The following is a 24,278-nucleotide window of genomic DNA, read 5'->3' on the forward strand; positions in this document are numbered from 1 at the left end:
TCACCTTTTTGTGCTTCAGTACATAGATTGACACAGACATTTGCCATGTACATTAAATTCTTTACAGTCAGCCATGTAGTTTACAGCAGCTTGATGATTAAAAGAGAAACACAACATGGCATGTTGTATAACCTGATAAGTTGCTATCACTCTGTGTATGTATGTATGTATGTATGTATGTATGTATGTATGTATGTATGTATGTATGTGTGTATGTATATATCTATATATATACATACATACATATATATATGTGTGTATATATAGATACACACACATATACATTATATATACACACATATACATACATATATACATGCATACATATATACATATATACATATATACATAAATATTATGAGAGGAAAAAAGGGGACGTAACTACATTTCCCGACAAGCCTGTTTCGTGAATCGCTTCACTCTTCAGGGGTTTAATTTTAAACCCCTGAAGAGTGAAGCGATTCACGAAACAGGCTTGTTGGGAAATGTAGTTACGTCCCCTTTTTTCCTCTCATAATATTTATCCTGCTCTGCTTCAATGTATTGAGCACTGTTCCACGCGAAAATCGACTTGCAGACTTCCTACATATATACATATATACATATATACATATATACATATATACATATATACATATATACATATATACATATATACATATATACATATATATACTTTTTGGCAAGGCAGGTCTGTTTGTGGCAACCCAAGGGCTGGTGTGAACCTGCAATAAATGTCCTATAAGTCGCTTAAATTAGATTATTTACAATTTACAGTCTTAACATGATTAAAAACAAGGCTGCCCTAAAACTATTGAAAATATGTGAAGACAGGATCTTTCCACCAAATTAATTACAGCTATGACTTGCCATAAAATTCCATTTCAGGGTAGTCCATTTGGGTACAGTCCACGATCAGTGCTTTGTCCATCACCCTTAAAGGAGTTTCTCATCATTCATTTGATGTTTGTTCGGACAATTTTCGTCCACCGCTTTATAAAACTTCTTCTCTTCATCTAATGATCGTCTCCTCTCTTTTCGACGACTATGACAGGAAGACAAAAGATCATCTCTAGTAAGATGATTTATCTGCATGAATACTTTCTTTCCAAACCTAAATTGTTATCTGAAAAGACTTTTTCAGTCGTGTTTCATATACAATTAGATTTGTCTCTATATACATGCTGAGAAGTTAATGGTATTGCACTAATTAATCTATCATTTACCAAAACTCACCAAATCGCATGCAGACACAAGCAGTTTACCACCAGAGAAACAAAAAAACAAACCCCAAGGATGACAGCAGCTCTTAGATTCCAAGAACCTACATGTGACCAAAATTAAGGGACAAGAAAAAATATCAAATTTTAAATGCTTTGTAAAGATAGATTCAATAGTGGACAGACAGCAGCAATTTAACATATTAAGTATAGGGTGCTTAAAAAAAAGCATATCTATGTACCTACCACCCTGTCTGTCTGACTGCCTGTCTATCTGTCCTCCTGTCTCTCTGTCTGTCCGTCTTATTCTTGTTTTTCTTTTTACCCTGTTCCCACCAATAGTGTAGCTCTATCTGCTGCATATAACTCACACACACAACCCAAAATTCCTCTATTTGCTCGGATGAAGGGCTTTTGCTCAAAACATAAGCTTTAAAACTCTTACAGTGGCCAATTTACATTATTAACCCAGTTGATAAAACCAAATTATCTTGTCTGTCTGTCTCTGTCCTGTCAGTATCTTTTTGTCTCTTCATTAGTTCATTGGTTAGTCCATCTGTCTATCAGCCATTTTTTTTCCTTTCATGGTCCATCATAATTTTTTTTACATTTATTTAACAGACAAGAAAAAGTCTAAAGATAAGGATGAAGCCTAAATTAATGAACTTAAAGATCACTAACCCCAAAAAGGTGATGCCCTAGGTACTTGTGTTCCTACAGCACCAGGCATGGGTGTACTCACAGAAGTGGTAACCTCAGTAGATACTGTAGTAGTATCATTGGATGCTTCTTTACACTCTGGATCTAAAATGCAATAACAATAACCAAGTTAAAATTAGAGCAACTTTTGTATCCTTTTTACATAAAACATGGAGCTCCAAGCCTGATTTTTTTCAAAATTATCATTAGGGGACCAAAATTGTAAACAGGTCAGGAATGAGATAATTTTTCTTTCCAGAAAAAAAAAGCACTTAATTTGTGCAACTGTACACAAAACTTGTCACTTGTTCTGGGAATTATAGCTTGCATTTGTTTTTGGAGATTCACCCAACATCTCAAGGCATATACCAAGAAATTGATGAGAAAGAGGGAAATTTTATTGCAAGAAAACAAAGTTCTTGACTAATATATCATGAAAACTTTTATCAGACCATAAAAATGTAACTGTAAAACCTTTCAACTTGCTCCAATGACCGCTGACCACAAGTTGCCAAATTGACGACTGACACTGCTAACATTGTGGCCAAAATTTCTCTAGTCATCATGGCAACCAAGGCGGTCATAGCCTGGAGAGCTGAAACAACACTTTTAACACTAGTGATCTTAGAAGTACATACTAGATGAATGAATAAAGGGGTAAGTTTCTAAAGAAACCGTGGTGCTGCGTAAGTGGGAGAGTATAGCAGGCAATTTAGTGTTAACAACTGGGTTGAAAACGCAAATTAGCCATCATAAAGGGTAAAAAAGCTGACGTTACGAGCGTTAGCCCTTTGTCAGAGTGATTATAATCGCTCTGACAAAGGGCTAACGCTCGAAACATCAGCTTTTTTACCCTCTACGGTGGCTAATTTACGTTTTCAACCCATACTAGATGAATGTTTGATTCTTTAGGAGGCACTCTGATTTTTTTTCTTTCCCCTCCGTTTTAGCAAAAATCAATACCAGTAGCATCTATCTTTGGAAGTCAAGATATTGAAAAAATAGCAATAAAAGATTCTGTGTTCCCAAAAACACTGCATCCAAAAATCAGCCAATTGTTTCTTAGTAATTTCAATGATAAATTTTTACGTTTCTTCACAAATCATTCAGGAAAATTTAATTTGAATACAGTTGTATTTTACCCTCAGTTCCTTTACAGACATATATTTCCAGTTTCATGTTTGCTGTGTGACAGTGTCCATTTCTGTTATTTGTCAGAGAACTGAGGGACCCATTAGAAGTAGCTGTAAATACAAAGTGGAGAAAAATTAGTTTTCTTGGTCAAAATACTTTGAAAAAGCATTAGGGTCACATTACGTATGATTTTTGATGGACAACAACATGGAGAGGGGAGGGGGGTGTCATGCTCACCCTGAAAAATTTTAAGCAAATGAAGGAGGGTTTGCACCGTTGAAAAGAGTTCAAAGTGAGATCAAAGCACACAAGGAGTAAATCATAATTAGGATTTTAAATTCATTTTATAGGGACCTGACTATAGCAGTAGTTTACCATCTCAAAATTAACAGTTTAAATCCAAAATCTTAAAGGAGTGAGAAGTAATGGCTTCAGCCTGAGAGCGTAAGATTGAATTTGTTAACAAAGTCTCATGCTCGATGCATGAGACTTGAAAGCTCTGCAAGCATAACACAAGATGTAAACGGTTCGAGCCTGAGAGTAATATCATGTAATATGATTGCATTCCCAGGCAAGGGTAGAATAAGAGCAATAGTAGGCTAATGGTAGGCCAAATTCTTTCTGTTCCAATAGTCAACAACCATCAAAACATTGACAAGAGGTTATTGTAAAGTGAGTCTGTCAACCATCAGATAACCAGTCTGGTCGCTACCAGGTACTTTTGCTACCGGTCTAATCGCTACCCATGACGAAGTCCGACCGCTATCACTGGGAATAACCAACAAAAAACATCAATGAAACTTAGAAAAAGCCACAAAGATTTATAAAATAAAATTTCTGTTGCATTTTAGAACATATATTGTACGATCATTTCACAATACGATCGATCAAGACGAAACATCGTGCTCACTGGCTTCCATACCAAGTCCGTTTCTACCAATTTGGCTTTAACGAATCTACTTCTTCAAAGACAAACCAGTATAAAAATGCATGTTAAGGAGTTGTCGCTAGCTTTATCATTTCTAACTTGTCACAGATTAGAATACCTTACATTTAAAAATCGATCAACACAGCGACGCCATATTGCTTTCATGAAATTAACAACCTCCATGTCAAGTCGTTTGCACACGTTTTCTTCATTTACAGTCTTTTCACAACAATTTAAAACAAATTTATTTAGTACCTTAACCTGAAATAAATTGGAAACAGTTTTCTCATATAAACGTCAAAAACAAAACAAATGAGCAAATGAATCGAACTCGACCCAGATATACTCAATTAGCCAAGAGTCCGTTCGCTACCACTTAAGTTTTAGTCTCAGCAAAGTTGGTTGTATGATATCACAATTTTATAACTTCTTTGAAGCCAAATCAGTGTAAAAATGTTTATATAGGAGTTGTCGCTTAACTTTGTCATTTCAAAGACAAAAATAAATAAACAAAAAAAAGGCCCTTATAACAGCCAACACATCACTAAACTCAATGACCTACGAATTATGCATTGAAAGGTATGGTTAACTTTGCTTCTTTATTTATTTTGAGTCCCTCGAAAACCCGGTATCGAACGGGGTTGATTCTTTAGCTCATTCGTTTAGTTTTGGACGTTTAAATGACACAACTGTATCCAATTTATTTCAGATTAGGGTACTTAATCATTTCGTTTTAAATTTTTTGTGAGAAGAAAAAAGAAAACGTGAGCAAACGATTTTTCACGGAGGTTGTTGATTCCTTGAAAACAATATGGCGTCGCGTGTCGATCGATTTCTAAATGTAAGGTATGAAAGCTAAGCGACAACTCCTTAACATACATTTTTATACTGGTTTGGCTATGCAGAAATAGATTCATCAAAGCCAAGGGGGTAAGTTTCTAGAAAAACTGTGGTGCTGCGTCGGTGGGAAGGTATAACAGGGTAATTTAGTGTTATCAACCGAGTTGAAAACGTAAATTAACTACCGTAAAGAGTTTAAAGGCTGACGTTTCGAGCGTTAGCCTAACGTTCGAAACATCAACCTTCAAATTCTTTATGGTGGCCAATTTACGTTTTCAACTCAGTTGGTAACACTAAATTATCTTGTTAGGTTCATCAGGGCCAAGTTGGTAGAGATGGATTTGGTATGGAAGCTAGTAAGCACAGTGTTTGTTCGCGAATGGATTTTCGTCTCGATCGATCGTAATTTGAAATGATCACTCAAGATATACTCTTTTTTCTCTATACTCGATTTTCTTTGTAAATCTTTGTGGCTTTTTACTAAGTTTCATCGATGTTTTGTTGGTGATTCCCAGTAGTAGCGATCGGAGAGTCGTTAGTAGCGGTCCAACTGATAGCGAAAGTACATAGTACCGACCGGACCGTACACATGAGCCACGCGACACGGTGAATTTGATTTACGGCATAAAATGAAAAGATAATATAGAACCCCGACATTCTGGTGTTTTCGTTACTGGCACCATAAACCCTGGTGTTAGTTTTGGTTGGGTAAAGACTTCAATTTATTTGATTTGGGAAACTATTCATGTCTCTTGGGATGTTAGAAGTTTGGCCAATCTGAATAATATTTTTGCAGACAGATGTATTTTGAAACAAAATATCACAAAATTGGTTTCCTGATGAAAGGCAACCCATTTAGTGTCTACGGTTTCTGTGGTGGCAAGATCTCAATGTGATTGGTTACTAGACAATCGACTTTCCAGGCATATTTTAGATGTTCACAGTCTCTAGATTTATGGTTGGTAATAATGTTGATAAATTATCTGTTAATATATCAACCAATAAATCTACTATGAAAAGTTACCATGAGTACACATGATCAATTCTGACAGGACCACAGCTAATGAAAAATGATATTCTTCTACTCACCAACTACAGACCTCCACCGCAAAACCCTTTACCAGATAATTACAAGATGCAATCAAAACATCACACACTTACAAATAAAATAATAGGTGCTTCCTGGCTCAAATACCAGGGAATTAACAGCACTGAAACGCTGAAAGACTACTGTGGTAAATTGAATCTTTCGAGGATCAGCACACTTTAGTACCATCTTGTTCTCTGCTACGGTAGTATTAACCTCACAAGTCTGGTAGCTTGTGTTGTCAACTCTCCAAACGTTTTCATAATAGAGCATGCTATCTGTGTCATCCATCTCTACAAAGGATACTGCTACATGAGGGCAGATCAGGTTCAGTTTTGAACCTGGCAGGACACTAAAATGCAACTTTCCCTCTTGAAATCTAAAGGAGAGGTTAGATACAAAACAGATCTAAATGACTGTAAGGTTCTGGAAAGTACCACTGTTACAGTTTCTCATATATCCCTAGAAGTAATTAATAGTCACCATTAAGCAAGTGCTGATACATACGTTCAGAAGTGATTAGCAACTACTTTTTTTATTTCCCAGCAACTAATAGATAAATTTATACATCACAAGGTTAATTTCTGACCACTTTGTGGTAAATTGGCTGAAATAAACTATTTTTTTTGGTTTCAGTGTGGTATATACTAAGACAATGATTCACCTTAGCATTGATGAAAATGGTAGACATTTATTTTGCCACATTGTGGCTCAGTAAATATTCACTACTATTCCCCTGCACTTTGGTGAATAATGGTTTATCATAGTGACGTGTACATTGGGTTGCCATACATGTTAGTAATTTCAGTATTAGACATAGATTCATCAGAATTTCATCTGATAAAATTATTTTTGTAGCAGCTAGATCCCACAGACAAAGTGAAACATCTCCAACTAGAGATGTTTCAATTTGGAGAAGCCAAAGTTGCTGGCTTAAGTATAAGGTTGTTCCCTCTTACATATTCCTTAACTTTTTTCTGTTAGTTTTCATGTTGTGCGGATATTGTCCATACTTTTGTAATTTGTCAGTAAGTGGTATTAGATTCTTGGTATTAAATTATAAAAGGATTCTTTTCAGTATCAGGGTGTTACACAAAGTGCTGTCACCATTCCATTTGGAGCACTTTCAAAATGCTGAAACTTTTTGTTTTTCTGCCACATTGCAAGTAGTATTGTAAAAATATCACAAAATGATTGGTATTCCTGTAGTGTGGCGAATAATTTTAGGTCAGTATAGTAGTAAAATAAATACTTCTGGCTTTTAAATGTAAACACAGGAGAGGAGTTGTCCTGTTTTAATGTTTAACCTGCTTGAGGACCCTGGATATACATAGCAAGCACTAAACCTTTCTATGCAAAAATTGTCGTCTACCAAAAGATAATATTCTAATTTTTTTGCAAATATTTCACATATATGGAGCCAATACGACATGGCTATAGGCAATATTTCAATTCGGTAACTGAAGCTATCACTTTCCAAAAGTTTCAGCAAAAATTTTGCGACAACTCACGCCTAACTAGTACAGCGTTAGCCATATGGAATAGCAATTTTCATCATACTTGAAAGTTTTCTCCTTAAACGCAAATAAATTCAGGCTTACAAATGTTAACTTCTCGTTTCGCTTTCTTCAATCAGTTGACTCTCTTTCTAGTTTATCATTTAGTTTAAAAAGATACTTACTGAGGATTTTTGGAATTCCATTGTAACGAAGGGTAAACGACTGCCCCTCTTACAAGAGAACTTAATTCGAAGTCGCTTCGGGGGAACGTCAGTAGCAGGAAGAAGACGCTACGTTCCATATTGTTAAGCGGAATAGCAGGTACGCGGAATTATTTAGGGAGTTACTATATCACGGGCGACGAGTGGGGGATGAAGAAAAGACCGAAGTACGAGTGGTCAGCGGGGAAATAAATTTAATACATCATATAGAGACATATCAGTTATAGTTGCGGAAAACAATAGTGTTGTAAAGCCGAAATATCAACAATATACTTCGCTAAATAAAATGTTAAGCAATTTTTCAAAAGTGTTGATGGTACATGTATCTTTTTCTGCTGTAATAAACAATAGAGGCATCGGAAAGGGCATCGGTGGCATCCGGAAAGGCACCAAGAAGAATTATATTTACGTTTTGTAACTTGCTGCGTGACGAAAAAAGAAAACCAGAACCGTGGACCCCAAATGAATTCTCCCACCTTGCCCAAAAAAAATTTCAAGTTTTCCGCAACTTCTCCTTTACCTATTCGTAGGTCCGGCCAAGCCTTTATGGTCATTGGCTCCCGTATAGCCACTAACTATAGCTTATAAATACAGGTGTTTAGTGTTAAATTGTAAAACTCCCCGAAGAAGTCTACGACAGTTAAACGAAACGCGTCGAAGAATAAAGAAATTTTACAGCAAACGTTCGTAGAGTGCTGCTCACCAGTTTAGTTTGAAAGATTTTTTGTTAAATTTGGTGCGATAGCTGTGGTCAGTTTTTCCATGCAGGTTTTCTGGATGTACCTTTCGCAGAGACGTGGGGGGGGGGGGGGGGGGGGGGGGGAACAGAGACACCAACACAACATTTCACCTGCCGTTCGCTTCGAAAATTAAGTTTTCGTCCCGAATTCATTTGTTAAATAAAATAGGGAAAAAAAAACACTTCGCACGGAAAACATAATTATTTGAACGCCTGGATCTTCTGAAAAAAGGTCTCCTAAACGAGTGGCACTGATCATATTTAAGCATGGTAAACACGTTAGCCTTAACTTGGCTGTTTCTCGAAGCTCAGTGTTTTTTTACATGCCTTTTTCACGTGAAATGAGGCGATTTAATATATATAATAAACACTAAAAGAACTACAGCTGATGGAAATTTAAAATTTCTTATCTAAAGGCTGTGGAAACAAACTTATTAATGACTCTAAAAATATAGAAATCTAGAACGAAATTTTTTTAGAGTTGCTTAGCTTTTCATTTTTCCGGAATCGAAAGTCGAGATTGCAAAATTCAAGTGAAAAGCAAACCGACTGTGATTTATGCCTTAAACAAGTCAAGATACTTTTTTCCGTCATACAACAAGTTACATATCGTAAATATCATTCTTCTTGATGCCTTTCCCGGTGTCACCGATGCCTTTCCCGATGCCTCCATTGGTTAATATAACAGTAAAAATATTGTTCCAGTAAAAGCGTTTGGAAAATTGTTAAACTTTTGAATTAGCGAAGTCTAACCTAGTAACATTTTGGCTTTACAATACGATTGTTTTTTGTAACTTACAAAACGTAAATATAATTCTTCTTGGTGCCTTTCCGAATGCCACCGATGCCTTTCCCGATACCTCCATTGTTTAATACAGCAGTAAAAGATATATGTGCCATCAACACTTTTGAAAAATTGCTTGACATTTTATTTAGCGAAGTATACTGTTAACATTTCGGCTTTACAACACTATTGTTTTCTAGTAAAGTAAATGGTTTGAACCCAGGAGTATCAGTAATTCGTGTAGTGTGATCGTCCGGGTGAGTGTAGTTCTGAAAAGAACTGTTGTTGGTGACTGACGTTTTGTTTTCTGCAACTACAACTGATATGTCTCTATATGAACTATCAAATTTGTTTGCCCGCTGACCACTCGTATTTCGGTCATTTCTTTATCCCCCGCTCGTCGCTCGTCGCTCGTGATGTAGTAACTCCCAATTATTTGTCTGAGTCAGGATTTCAACGATCGTGCCCAGGTTCTCTAAAGATGATCATTACTTCGCAAGGACCTTCAAGAATATAAGACGCTGAAAGAAGATTCCGTGGGATACGTTGACGACTGAGCGTAGCATTGAAAGGAGCTATGCTATTATAGTAAACTACCACGATTAGCTAGTTAGCTCAGTCGAAGAAATCACTGTAGAGAATTTTAGTGACGAAACCGTGTCTGAGTTTTAGTAGTTGAAAACAGCGAAGAGTGGCAGCTCAAAGACCTCTGGATTTTTCAGAAACAAACTGGAACTCGACCTACTGATCTCCTCGTGTTTCTCATAGCTTGCTTCATCCCTCCTAAGAGCAAAAGCTCGGCAAAAACCATTCCATCTCCGCTGACGACGGTTTCCCTCCTTTGAGGACGTATATTTTTAGCCACCGTAATTTGTTCATCAAATACGTCAATAAGTACGAAATGGGTTGTACACTACTGTAGAAAACCTGATAAAGTCATTAATAATATACATGGAAAAATTACTTAGTTCTGATTGGTTAAGATAAATACAGTTTTCAGGTAATTCAGTGCAGAAGAGGGTTAATTCAGTGCAAAGAAAGAAACAAATCAGACATTCTGATTGGTCAATAATCAAAGAAACTCACAGATAGCCTATCAAATGCGAGCCTTGGTTGTCGCAACAAAATTTGAAAATTTGCGAGCGAAACAATGGCCGGTGTTTTAAGGAGGCTTTCTTTCGCCACCGCAGCTGAAAAACAGCTTAAACAACGAAAACACTGTAAAAAACACTGCTGTTTGGTTGTCGGTTTGGAAAAAGTGGTGTTTAGATAAGGGAATTGCCCAGGAAATCGAAAATTACGAGCCGACCCAGTTTAACACTTTGCTCGAGCGATCACACGCCGAAGTTAAAAACAAACATGGTGAAACCTCGGAAACGACGACTCCATTTCATCGAATGTGATTCGGACACTGACTGAACAATTCCTTGAACTGTTTTGGCCAAAATCTGAACTTTTTTGCACCTTAAAGATGTGAAGATATCATTGCATAATTTATTATTGTTTTGATCGTAGGCGGTTGTTTTGACCGAACGCAAGGTTTGAATAAATTATTTTTGCACTTGACGCGCGCGCTTTGCTTATTTTTAATTATGATAAGCCATCTCGTATTTTTCCATGTATATTATTAACACGTAATCACATGATTTTTCTCGTGCAATTTGGAATAAACAAGCACTTGCTAATTTTTCAAAGACCATAAATTGCACTCGAAATCATGTAATTTCCTATACTAATAATTCACCAAATTATGACCAGTCAAAATTTCAGTCACATGTTTACCTCTGTAAAACCCGATATAAATCAACTGAATGAAAGCATGGGGAGGGTTTGAAAAGGTAGCAGGGAAAGGCAGGGGTTGATGAATTATGGATTAGTTGAATTAGCGATAGGATTAATCATCATAAAGATCTCCAACTCCCCTACTTGGTATGTCTAACTTCAATAAAGACGAGCCCTGAAATTCGTACAAAGTTTATTAATCAATTGCTAGTTTGACATATCAATCACTAGCTTAATACAACAAAGAATAATAAATTACACTTAGAATTTCCTCTATCCATTGTCTACATACAATCTAAACGTTTACATGCGTCTTGTCTGCTTTGTTGAGAACGTTTATTACATCCTCTCCTTCCGTCTCACCCAAATGACGGTTAATCGCACAAATTAACATTTTGCTTGGTCACAAACAAACTTGCTCAACCAAAAGTTTAGCCCATTTGGCGACATAAGTTCTAGTGACCGATCAGATCTTTAACATCTTCGCATTTCAGATCGGCCACTCCAACAGCATCTAACATTGCACATGTATTTGCCGCCGCCGCAGCTATTCCTCGAAGACTTTGCTACCCCATTTAGTGTTATATTGTGTTGCTTTCATTTCACAACTAAGATAAAATTTCGCGTCCAACCTTTATGGGCATTTAAACGGTGAGCCGTTTTAAATGCTCATAAAGGTTTCCCGCTCATATTTTATCTCTTACGAAAAAAAAAACCATTAAAACACCACAGCATGCCAAATAAATTCTACTATCTCCTTTATCTAATTAAAGGTACCTATGGCCAACTTGTGTATAAAGCACTCAACCTACAGATGAAACGTTGTCGTGAACTTGTAATTATTGTTCTAGCAACAATGCAAGGTTGCTCTTATTTCAAAAGCTAAGGTTCCGGAAAATTACGGAGAGATCCACAATTATGGTGAACATCCGACTCTGCAGAATAATTAACGTACTTATAGCCAACAAAAACAGCACAAAATAGTATCCTGCGTTTATCGAAAATTCGTCAAATTTAACCGCTGGAATCCAGATCTTTCTTCACTTGTACAAGCCTAATTCCTCTGTTTTCTAATTCTATGTCACGTTTAGTCTCACAGTAGTTCAATATATATTTGCATTGTAACACAATGATCTCTGTTTACGCGGTTTTCTTCAGCTTGTATCTGATAAGTTTTCTGCATCGGAACGAAAATACCCCAGAACACTCTTAATGTGACCGCTAGTTTAGTCGACTGAGTGAAATTAATGCGGAAATGAATTCCAGAGGTTTCTTTTGTCAGAAGAGCACAGGATTATTTTTGTCCGCTTCTGATCAGTCCAGCTACTTATATTTACAAGTCGATAAAGGTTTTACGCACTCCTATTGGCTGGCTTTGCAATTTTTCCATGCTATGAAAAAGAAACCTAGCCGGATTTTTACCGTGGTATGCACAGGCACCCCACGGAAAAAGTCATGAAATCCAAGTTAACGAGGTTCTGGTTTTATGCCTTGTAATGAGCGTGTCATTCCTTGTAAGAGGTTTACAATTTTCGTATTTCCTCTACATCCGCGGTTACGAGAACTATTCCGTGTAAACTAAGAGGAGGAAGTTTTGGAAAATACGTACAGTGCTTGATCATGTGAGGAGCCATTTGTGCCAAAAAATATCAATCAATAAAAATCGGTAATTTTAAAGTGAACCGGTCTCCCACTTGTTAAGCAAAGATAACCCGATCAAGTGTTGTTTACTTTCTTGAAATCTGACAAGAGACATTGACATGAGAATAAAGGTAATAAATCACAATAAAGGTAGTGACAGGAGCCCATTAGAGAATTTGTCAGGTCAACGCGCTTCCTTGATGTATTGAGAGGGACAAAGCACAAAACCAGACGAAGCAAGAAATTTGAGATGGAAAGACCCCCTCCCCCACCCAAAATAAGAAAAAAAAAATTGCAAGACTCTCCTTCAAGCATAGAGGAACATTGTCATGGAGTGCTATGCTAAACCGAGTTTAAAATTGTGAGAGCGTCACATTCAAAAGCTATCTAAAATATATTCATGTGGACATCAATAACTCTACCTTTGAGATAGAAAGCTCATCTATTTTGAATAAGGACAAATGTTTTCATTATTAACTGTTGATTATAGGGAAGCATACTTCATAATATTCGTGATAATTTAGTATATATTTAATATTTACTTATCATTTTTCTTTGTGATTAGACAATTTAGAATATTGAGACCATTTGATATTGCTGAATTTCTTAATCCTTTATATATCTAAACCCTTATCACTTAAGACTAGATTATTTTGCTCCCCATACGATCATGTCAGTAGCATTAAGAGGGTTAAAAATGGCTACATATATCACTGTTACACACCACTAACAAAATGATTGAGATCACTTTACTGTATATGTATATCAGATTATTAGATTTTTATTAGGATAAAGTTCACAGGTTCCCTATTGGCAGCAGCCATAATGCGAACAAAGGTGATAAAAAAATTGCTATAATGCTGGTAGTGCCAAGGGGCAATTGGAAGTGAATCCTGTGTTTTGATTGGCTACCTGAGCAGGCAAGATGGATTCCTTAACACAGGGTGACCACTTAATAGAGGTGAAAATTGTAGTGATTAATACAGGAGGACTGCCTAATACAGGTTTGACTGTATTGACACCTCTCTTATTCATGACAGTTACAACAGGACCCAACAACAGTTCTAACTGTAAATGTTAATTTTTTCAAAAAGGTACAACATTGCAAATGTTTAAATCATTTCTACACAGTACTATACAGTTGAAATTTACTTGCTTAATACTAACTTGGCCTCCCAAAAATAAAACAAAAAAGATTACATGAATCACTCTTCAAAACATGCTCTTACATTAGTCAAAACACAAAGGCCTGTAAGGTGTAGGTATTTACATACAAATGCCAACAATGTCAATTGTGCCACCACTGAAATACATATAAAGGGTTCTCTTACAAATTATGAACAAGGGATTAATTTCTTGAACACTAACTGTTCTTCATAGCTAAGAGTCAATCAATTGATATTTAAAAATTGGATACATGACACAACGATTTCAACCCAATCAACTTCTGAAGCCACTGGTTCTATCCTTGGCAAATAGTGATTTTCTTTTTCTTGATATCTTAATTTACATAAATAAAGTGAACACAATATAAAAAGACCATTCCTATCTTCCATAAGCAGCACAGCTTAGTCTGTCCACATTGAGCCAGTGTCTTTTTAACACTCCAATACAAAATAGTTAAGTGTGTAATGTGTAAGTCCCTTCGACACTGACTTGCAGATTTTTACAGTTTGTTTCAGGCATTGAATATGAAACAAGGAGAGCTTTGAACAATCCCAGTATTGCAGCCAGATACATATTGTTTCTCCCTGTAGGTTTTTATTAAATGTATAGGCTTGCCAAGACACTCAGAGCTTGACTATTACTGAATCAACGCGACACTGTCTAAACTTCGATACTAACAAATTTACTGAGATTTAAATGTGTTACAAACCTGAAACATTTTTTTATCATTATTAGCAGTAATTACTGCCATTTTTTTATCATAAATTTTAACTGATATCTATAAAGATGATATTATATCTAAACTACATCATTTTTGTGAATGAAATCATTACACATGTGTTGGTGTTGAGGGAGGACTGCTTTTTTCACCCTGTTTTGATGATTGTAATCTCGGCTTCCTGAAAAAAACAGAAAGACATGCCTTAGAATATTCTGGTACCCTTTCCACAGAAAAGATAAAACTTGGAGCTCATAGGTTTGCCACCAAAATTGATAACACTTTAAATTACTTACATACATATAAAGGGTTCTCTTATAAAGGATGAACAAGTGATTAATTTCTTGAACACTAACTGTTCTTTATAGCTAAGAGTCAATCAATTGATATTTAAAAATTGGATACATGACACAACGATTTCAACCCAATCAACTTCTGAGGCCACTGGTTCTATCCTTAGCAAATAATGATTTTCTTTTTCTTGATATCTTAATTTACATAAATAAAGTGAACATAATATAAAAAGACCATTCTTATCTTCCATAAGCAGCACAGCTTAGTCTGTCCACATTGAGCCAGTGTCTTTTTAACACTCCAATACAAAATAGTTAAGTGTGTAATGTGTAAGTCCCTTCGACACTGACTTGCAGATTTTTACAGTTTGTTTCAGGCATTGAATATGAAACAAGGAGAGCTTTGAACAATCCCAGTATTGCAGCCAGATACATATTGTTTCTCCCCGTAGGTTTTTATTAAATGTATAGGCTTGCCAAGACACTCAGAGCTTGACTATTACTGAATCAATGGGACACTGTCTAAACTTCGATACTAACAAATTTACTGAGATTTAAATGTGTTACAAACCTGAAACATTTTTTTATCATTATTTAGCAGTAATTACTGCCATTTTTTTATCATAAATTTTAACTGATATCTATAAAGATGATATTATATCTAAACTACATCATTTTTGTGAATGAAATCATTACACAGGTGTTGGTGTTGAGGGAGGACCGCTTTTTTCACCCTGTTTTGATGATTGTAATCTCAGCTTCCTGAAAAAAACAGAAAGACATGCCTTAGAATATTCTGGTACCCTTTCCACAGAAAAGATAAAACTTGGAGCTCATAGGTTTGCCACCAAAATTGATAACACTTTAAAAGCCCCAGTGGTACAAATAAGATTTTCTTTTTCTTTTTCTTGGTTGATCTCAATTTAGGGCCTTTCTGCACTAGCAACAAAGTTGTTTATTGAGACAAATTTTCTGTCATCACCAACATTTTTCAAGAGCAGATGGTTTGTGGTTGACAAATTTTGGCCAAAGTGGACAAATCTTCACATGCACTGCCATCAAAATTTGTTGCGGGTAAAAATTTGGCAAAATAAACTAAATAAACAAAACTGTAAAAAAACTTGACAGTAATTTGTTGTATAAGCTTCAACAAGCATGTAATTGAACTGACATCAGCTCATTAGAGAGGCAAAAATTGTCTTTTGCTGCAAAACTCAAGGATTCTAAAATTTTAAAATGACTTAGGATAAATCCTGGAAATTGGAGGTGGAGTCTTTTAGCAACTATGCTGGCTGGTCTCATGAACAGATCAGGCCCTGACAAAATTTGATAGCTTTGAAATTTTTAATGCAGATGCAACCAACAAAACAAAAATTTTTCTAGACCAAAATTTGTCCCTTGATCAATTCAGTTTGTAATCATACCAGCAACAAACAAAATCAGACAACTGCGAAGCAGGAGTCCAATTTGTTAATCAAGAGTCAGCTGTTACCAACTAATCATTTGAGGAAATCACCCCAATCACACTTGAGGAAATTGTAATGGCTATGATTACTTGTTTCACTGTCTCATACAACCACATAGATTTCTAGACAAATTGCAAAACATTGGGAGAGATGACTTAGGAATGTAAATCTCCTATGAGTAAACACCACTAGTATAGTTGACACAACACAAGATTTAGCATTTTCAGAAATAACAAAAAATGAGATTTATAAAGATGTACCTTGTAAAATTAACAACTGGTTCATACATCAGCGTGCATTCATTGAGATATGAAGCATGCAGGAAGTTTGGAGAGCACAAAAGATGCGTAAGAGTTGCCTGAGGCGTAGCTGAGAGCAACTCTAGCTTCTTGAGCAATTGAATTTGATTAGACAAATTTACTAGCTTTGTTATAAATCAATTTTTTCAATCACCGTCAGAAAGTTTAAATCAATTATCAACAATTGATTAATAAATATGTGAGCAGATTACTTCATACACACCAGAAACAGTAACAGTTGAATCCAATTGAAATAAGCAGAATAATTCCCAGCGAAGCACCAAGTATAGTTGTTCCTGTGAAAAAGATAAACGTAAATGTAATAGAAACAAAACCCTACTGCTCTAAAGGATAACAAATCAAAAGAGAGTTAATTGATTGCTACACTGAACCACAAGAACTTGGAAGTGGTCTAGAAGTTATTATCTACGCTTAAAAGGTACATGCATGCAATGATGTTTACCATTCGTACTGTGGGAACTATCTTTTCCTTTTGTGCTTGCTTCAGCAAGAGGTTGATCTCCTAAAGTTGGATGACCACGAAAACTTGGTTGAGGGGATAGTATGTCAGTTTCAGTGCTGTTAGTTTGAGGAGGTGATGGCTGTTTTGAAGAAGACAACTTTGTCGTTTCCACCCTAACTGTACTTGGGGCTGATGTTGTATTTGTTATAAAGGTTTCTACAGCAACCTGGGGTGGTTTAGTAGTAGGTTTCTCATCAGTGCAGTTTGTATCTAGTAAAAGGAAAAAGCACAAAATACCCATCATTCAACATGTTATAACAATTTTGGAACTCAGAAGTCAAAGTTGGGTGAAAATGAATGAGAAAAAGATACCATTTTGTAATTTATTTACTGATTAATGAACAAGGACTGCTACTGTCTGATTGATAACATAACTAGAAACTGTTTATAAAATAACCCTACCCTCAGGTCCTGTACAAACATATATTTGCATTTTCATGTTTTTTTTTAGACAATGTCCACCACTTCTTCCCTTCAATGAATCATAGGATCCAGTTGAGGTAGCTGCAGGTGTAATACAAGAAAATAAAAATAAAAACATCAGAAGCAAGAAATGAAGATAGTGCTTTTAAATTCAAATCCCAAAGAGCTAGGCTACATGAACATTCCTGTTGTGAAAAACAGGAATCTTGATTTGTTTTTCTTCACTCAGTAAACAAAGTAATACAATTAGGGCAGTACTTCTCTGAAGAAACTGTGGCACTGTGTCAGTGGGAGAGTATAACAAAGTAATTTAGTATATATCAACTAAGTTGATCATGTAAATTGTCCACCATTGAGTTTCAAAGCTTACATTTTGAGTGATAGCTCTTCATCAAAGTGAATAAATCAGAGCTTAAGGCAATTAGGGATAAGGAAACGGTCTACTGACCTTGAATTAAACAACAGAAAAGAAAAACATCAGGTGTGTATCATGAAGAACATCCTCTTAGAGGAGGTAACAATCTTCTTAACTTCCAAATGCTGGTGAGAGATGCTATTATATTTAATGGAAGTACAGCAAGTCCTGCTTGCTTTCCAAGTTTCTTAGTCTGTTATTTAATTTTCATACATATAGTTGACCACTACTAAAAGATAAGTTTGAAGGGAATAAGAACCATTGATTGCATTGCATCTTATATCATTCTCTTGAAAGGCAATTATAATAACGGATTTCCAGCCTTATGAAAGCTGGACTCTCTGATCTACCTTCAAAGGCCTTGATCTTTTGCCATACAGGAGAGAAAGATGGATGATTATTAATTAGGTGAAAGATAGAAGTTTTTTTTAAAAAGAAAAAAAAAATCATAGAATTGACAAAGCTGAGACCATGTGTTATGTTTGCTGAAATATTATAAGACACAAAACACACTTACAAATGAAATAATAGACCTTTCCTTTCCTGAATACTCGAGACGGGTCAGCGTTAAAAGGCTGAAACACAAGTGTCTCAAACTGCATCTGACGTGGATCATCACACGATAAGAATATCTTGTTCTGTGGTATGCTGTTTTCGCTCACATTGCAAGTCTGATAACTGTTAAAATCTACTCGCCAAAAATTTTCGCAGTTAAAACCAGTATCAGTATCCTGTCTCTCCACTAGAGATACTGCTACATGTGGACATATTATGTTGAGCTTAGTCCCTGGAAGGACATTTAAGCGATAATTTCCTTTTTTAAATCTGAAAAATAAAGAAGGAAAATCATTACGATGCATATAACTGGCGAAACTATTAAAATAACAATTAAATCCTAAGTGAGTAACAGGTGCCTGACAACTGTTCAAGGTCCTCACAGTGTTCAGTCCTTTCTTGCTGCACAGTAAACCTTTGCCATAGCTTAAGCAATCACTGCTATCCTCAGGCTGCTACACTTTTGTAACTCATTTTCAAAATGTTTAAATTTGTAAAATTTATGATGCTTTGTTTTTAAGTGTGCAATTGTTGTGCCACAACCCCTAAGCCCCTGAGAGTGACAAGCATCCTTTTTCTCCTTACAATATCACCTCTGAATCTGACTTCAAGGTCTTGAGAATAAAGGAAATGATCATCAACTAAAGAGGCCCTTGATTGTTAAACGAATTCTCCTTGTCAGCATCTTAGAAGATGTTTAGAGAACAGTAAGGAGAATGTGTAAACTGATGTTAGGGTGTAAGGAGTAAACAGCTACAGCAGTTAAACCTATCACACAGTCTTGGCATGAATAACACAAAAAAAGAATGCAAGGGTGTGTAATGAAAAAGTAACCTACCAATGTGAAAAGCTATGACAATTCCAAATCTTTTTCAACAGCTTGAAGGAGCATTATGCAAAAGATCATACGTGATGTTTTCTCGTGTAGCGGTCTGAGTCAATGTGAAGCTTCCAACAACCCATTACATTCAGTTACTTTTATAATGTTAACCTTTTAAAAGGACATTGAATCGTGCTAAGACCACAGAGAGAGATCATTCCAGTCAGAAACAAATTACAATGGAGCAGCCTCATTATGCACAATTGTCTAATAAGCAACTTGTTAAAGACCTGAGAATAATTCTAGGGATCTGCTGGCCAGACATCATCAGCACAACAGAATTCCAGAGGGAGACCGACCAACAACCAGCAGAAGATGAAATCAAAAGGTAAAGATGGAAATGGAGAGGGTACACCCTTTGTCAACCAACAAATATCAGAAGACAGGCCCTCGGCTTGAATCCCCAAGGCAAGAGAAAGAGAGGGTGACCAAGGAACACCTGGCTTCATGACCTCCAGGTTGACATCACAAAGATCAACCACTCATGGAGCCAGTGAAAAAGGATGGTCCAGAACAGAGATCTGTCTCTGGTGGACTGTTGTTGAAGCCCTATGCCCTAAGAGGAGCAATGGACTTAGATAGATAGGCCCTGTCTAAACAATCCTCTTTGGAGAGCTGAAGCATTTTAAGAAGAGTCTGTCATTCTTTGCTAAGATTCAAAGAATCTTTGATGAACATCCTGAGTCATGGAATCTTGGGGAGAACCACAAGGCCTGGTGAAGGCTCATGTTGAAGGTTTCTTATAAAATAGACAATGACAGACAGAATAAAAACAGAAAGAGGAAAGAGCAAGTTATCTTAGAAGGGCAGGGAAAGAAGTGAACTGACTCTAAAATACCTATTACTTGTATTTGATGTCTTTTTTTCTGATAAACAATAAGCTAACATTATACTTTAGGGTATGTGGTTTTCCAATTACAGTGCACTAACAGGCAAACTCCAAGGTTCAGAACCAACCTTGTTGTTTTTTACATGATGTCTTTATTGTGATCATAATTTTAATGGTCATCCACAAGCAGAAACAAAAGATATAGATACAATTTCTCAAGTCACAACTCAGCAACTTGCAAGTTTGAATCCACTCAAAGCAAGTACCTGTAAGTTTTTTGCATGATGAACAGATTTCTCAGTGCAGCCATAAGGTTCCTGTACACCACATATCTTAGAGCTAAGAACCAAGATCTTTCTCAATTAAGAGCATTGGGAAATCGAAACACAAAAGTGCCCTTTGGCAAACATTTTGCAGGATGTGAAGATAATTAATAAGTACCACGTAATGGGTACACTGTGTCAACTCCATTTTTGACAACATCAACTACTAAATTACTGTTTTTAGATGTTAGGCAGAAATGCAAAACGTGATTTAATTTAAAACCTGCCAAGCCAATTTTAACCTATGCTCTTACTTTTATTAACTTTGCAAAGAATATTCAATCACCTCTGCCTCTTGCTGAAAGATAAGAATCAATTATTCTGCCATGATCATAACAATAAACAATAAAGATTTCATGAGTCTGTGAATTCTTATCTTGATCAAAACACCAACTGATAAAAAAGTTCTAAACCAGCTTAACCTTGAACTATGTGACTTAAGATGCTTAAATGCAATCTTTATCCACAGTTGTTTTATTGATTCAACCACACGGGAACAGTTTAAACCCTGCTTCTAAAGATAAAAACATTATCAAATTCTTATATCAAGAGGCCATTTCCTGTGTGTTTTCCACTTATCAGTCCCATAAATGGGATTCACACCTGATTAGTGCTGAGTATAATACCTCTAACTTATCTTTAATATCATTATGCAATGTTTCTGTCAATCTGTTGTTCAACTTGGGAAAAAACATGGGTTGATTACAACTGGGATGGTGTTACACTGAATACATGTAACTGACTAATCAATAGAGTTTGTTGCTTATATGTAACTTGGCTACAACTCAGAAAGGAAAGTCACTGAATTTTGAAACCTTTTAACACTAATTGTATTTTGGATCTTGTTGTGTAAATTGGATCTGGTCCAGTGGCTGCATTGTAGATATTGTTGTTCAATTTCTCTTCTTGATGTTTCAGATCGTCAGATCATTGAAATTTTCAGTTTCCTTTGCTTCAAATTTTGATTGTCAGTGTGAAAACAAGGTAAAGTTTGAGAAACAATTAACAGCCATGACATATATCTAAGATAGTTAATAATCATTTCAAAAAATCAGATACATCCAATGATAAAATTCCAAGACTGAATACTTGGCACCACTCTGAAGATAATTTTGTCAGCTTAGCAAATAAACAGCATTGTTTTGCTTACACATTAGAATATTTCATTAAGTTTTAGTCATTAAACTCACTCTAAATTTATCACTGTTCATGTTCCCAACCTCAACAAAACCAAGAATAGAAAGTTCTACAACATTTATAACTATTAGTAAATAACACAACTATGATAAAGGAGCCCCCATTAAAAATGATGTATCACTTTTAAGAATACTTCAATAGGCAACAACTTTACATATGCCGCTAATGTTTGAAGTCTGCATTCATCATCATCAAGAATAAATAGAAAGGACACAAAGATCTTTTGTACTAATTATGGAGTTTTAATTGTCTATAAAATATTGAGATGAAATTTTATGGCAGAGACAGTTGTCTGTTACAAATATATCTACTTCCCACTGCTGTTAAGAAACAAAAGATAAACAATTTTAAGAAAATGTATAACCAAGTGGAATTAGCTGGCTAACAAAAGCACTGCAGCTATAACTGTTTCGTTTAAAAATCAAATGATATTTCTATTATAATAAGTGCATTGTTTCTAGTTTCAGTCAATGATCATGAAGTCCTAAATAAAATCCTTCAAACAACCTCAAAGTTGGAAGTTGGCTTACTCCAAATATTGTATGATGTCATGAAAAACAGAGTACAATAATTTTTTATTACAAGTCTTTCAACTTTCCCTTTCAATTTAGTAGTTAGGAAAGCATTCCTAATCAGTGCCTAATAAAGCATTACTATTGTAGATACGATTTACACATGTAAGTAAAATGAGGACTTTTGTATATATCCATTCATGTTCCTAATGTATTGCATATATTGAAACTTTTGATTTGCTATTTGAGGTCTACAACATTCAAATACAAAGCACTCTTCCATGTTCTCTACAGAGTGTACTGTGATCGATGACAAAGAAAAGCTACAAAATGTTCTTGAAAGTTGCTCCTAGCACTTTTGTCAGCCACAAGCATGTCCTAGGGGCATCTAGGAACAGGAAACTTTATTTTTGATAAATGAAAGTGACTTCCAAACTGAAACACCTGTCAGTCTGTGATGCACATGTCTGTATTTATCATACATCTAAACACATGCTTGCATTCAAAACTAGAGGAGTTGGAAGAGCTGGGTTATATCTTTGTAAAAATAACATAGCTATTTGTAGATGCATGACGCACAAGCTGTTCTCTAGTTTTCAAAAGCCAGCTATCTTCTCTCACTTTTATTTCGTACTGGAGAAGTTTGGTTCGTAGTGCTACTTGATTCGTAACAGGAGGAACTTTTAAGTTAAATTGGATGTGAGTGATAGATATCTGAACTCGGTTGATTCAAACACTGTCTAAATAAAGCTTTTTTCAGGGGTAAACAAATGAACTTGTTTCGATCAAAAAATTTTGACCAAACGATGTATTGCAGGTTCAGTTTGAAATCCATAAAGGAAAATGATTATTGAAATTTTTATCCCCAAAAATAGAGCGCATTAAAGATAAGTGCTAAAGGCTAGGGAAGAAGGAAGTTCTGACAGTAGTTACAAAACTGCCCCATGCAACGTAATATGACTCCAAAAATAATATTGAGAGGTCTGAAACCCTGCCTATTTACATGGCTATAAGCCAGAATCACGCGGTAGTTTGGACTTGTTGTCATTTCTTCTTATAGAAAAGACACGACAGGCTTTTAGCTTAAGCAAATACACTTTTCCCTTGAAGATGACCCTTGATTTGCGGGTGTCAGCTTTCATTCTAAATGCATTACAAAAAGCCTTTCCCTAGAATAAAAGTTCATTCTCCTACGCTCTAAAGTCGTGCATAAAAAACGGAGTAAAAAAACAAGGACCGTGCGACAAATCGTCTACAGCTGTGCATAGACACTTCTCGGTCATTCGACAAAAAAATCCGTTTGAGTCTTGTACAAAATACTATTTCTTCAAGCACAAGGGAATTTAGTAGTTAATGTAAACGGGAAAGTCTTAAAGTTTAATTATTTTCTCACCTATGGTTCAAAGCCTTTTCAATTATTTGCATGAACGTGTTCTGCGGTTTGTTAGATATTATTCTAGTATCGAGTTCCTTCATTTTCTATTACGTCAAAATCAAGTCGTTAAGATCTCTTATTTAAAACAAAATCAATCGGCCGTCGCTTCACTATGTTCCTATTATATGCTGACTTCTCTAAAGAAGGTGACTGTTCCAGTTGTAGTATTAAAATTAGTCTGGTTTTAATACGAGTAGATACATACAACAGTGAAGGTGTACTTCAATTATTACCAGTACTTACAGGGGGTTTTGAAAACTCCAGTGCAACGATGGGTACACGATGGCTCCACTCACAAGCACACCCAGTTCAATACAAACGTGAACTAACAACAGAATAAGACGATTTTCACGTCCCATATTGTTCCGTGCCAAAATTTCCTTTTCAGTAGTGTCGTAATCCAAGCAATGATTGCAACGGAATTATTGATGATATGTACAAACTAATAATTCGAACACGAAGGCACTTTTTCCGTGAATAAATAACCTACAAATAAACCAAGGGAAAAGGAAATTGTGTGCCTTCTCCGTCTCAAAGGTCAGTCATAATCGGGTGACAACATGTTAACGTTCAAGCATAGCCGTACTCGTGAAGTTCCGTAGGAGGTAACTCGTAATTATCTATTCCTGTCATTTGATTGGGCGAATGTCATGATGTCACATGGTCTTC

The 24,278-nt window shown here is 35.8% G+C and overlaps 2 protein-coding genes across 2 annotated transcripts; both read right to left on the minus strand.

Moving 5' to 3' along the window:
- Positions 1–497: 497 nt before the first annotated feature.
- Positions 498–7,778, minus strand: LOC131777368 (ephrin-B2-like). Its single transcript, XM_059093662.2, has 6 exons — positions 7,590–7,778; positions 5,983–6,287; positions 3,062–3,163; positions 1,902–2,024; positions 1,237–1,324; positions 498–1,045 (listed from the first exon to the last, which is right to left on the minus strand). Exons 1-6 carry the CDS (start codon positions 7,706–7,708, stop codon positions 937–939), a joined length of 846 nt encoding a protein of 281 aa, XP_058949645.1. The 5' UTR covers positions 7,709–7,778; the 3' UTR covers positions 498–936.
- Positions 7,779–13,331: 5,553 nt separating this feature from the next.
- Positions 13,332–24,223, minus strand: LOC131777357 (ephrin-B2a). Its single transcript, XM_059093643.2, has 7 exons — positions 23,853–24,223; positions 18,396–18,703; positions 17,443–17,544; positions 16,981–17,250; positions 16,741–16,813; positions 15,449–15,514; positions 13,332–14,640 (listed from the first exon to the last, which is right to left on the minus strand). Exons 1-7 carry the CDS (start codon positions 23,966–23,968, stop codon positions 14,571–14,573), a joined length of 1,005 nt encoding a protein of 334 aa, XP_058949626.2. The 5' UTR covers positions 23,969–24,223; the 3' UTR covers positions 13,332–14,570.
- Positions 24,224–24,278: the final 55 nt, after the last annotated feature.

Source organism: Pocillopora verrucosa, chromosome 3 (assembly GCF_036669915.1).
Source record: "Pocillopora verrucosa isolate sample1 chromosome 3, ASM3666991v2, whole genome shotgun sequence".
In the NCBI taxonomy this organism is placed as follows: Eukaryota; Metazoa; Cnidaria; class Anthozoa; order Scleractinia; family Pocilloporidae; genus Pocillopora; species Pocillopora verrucosa.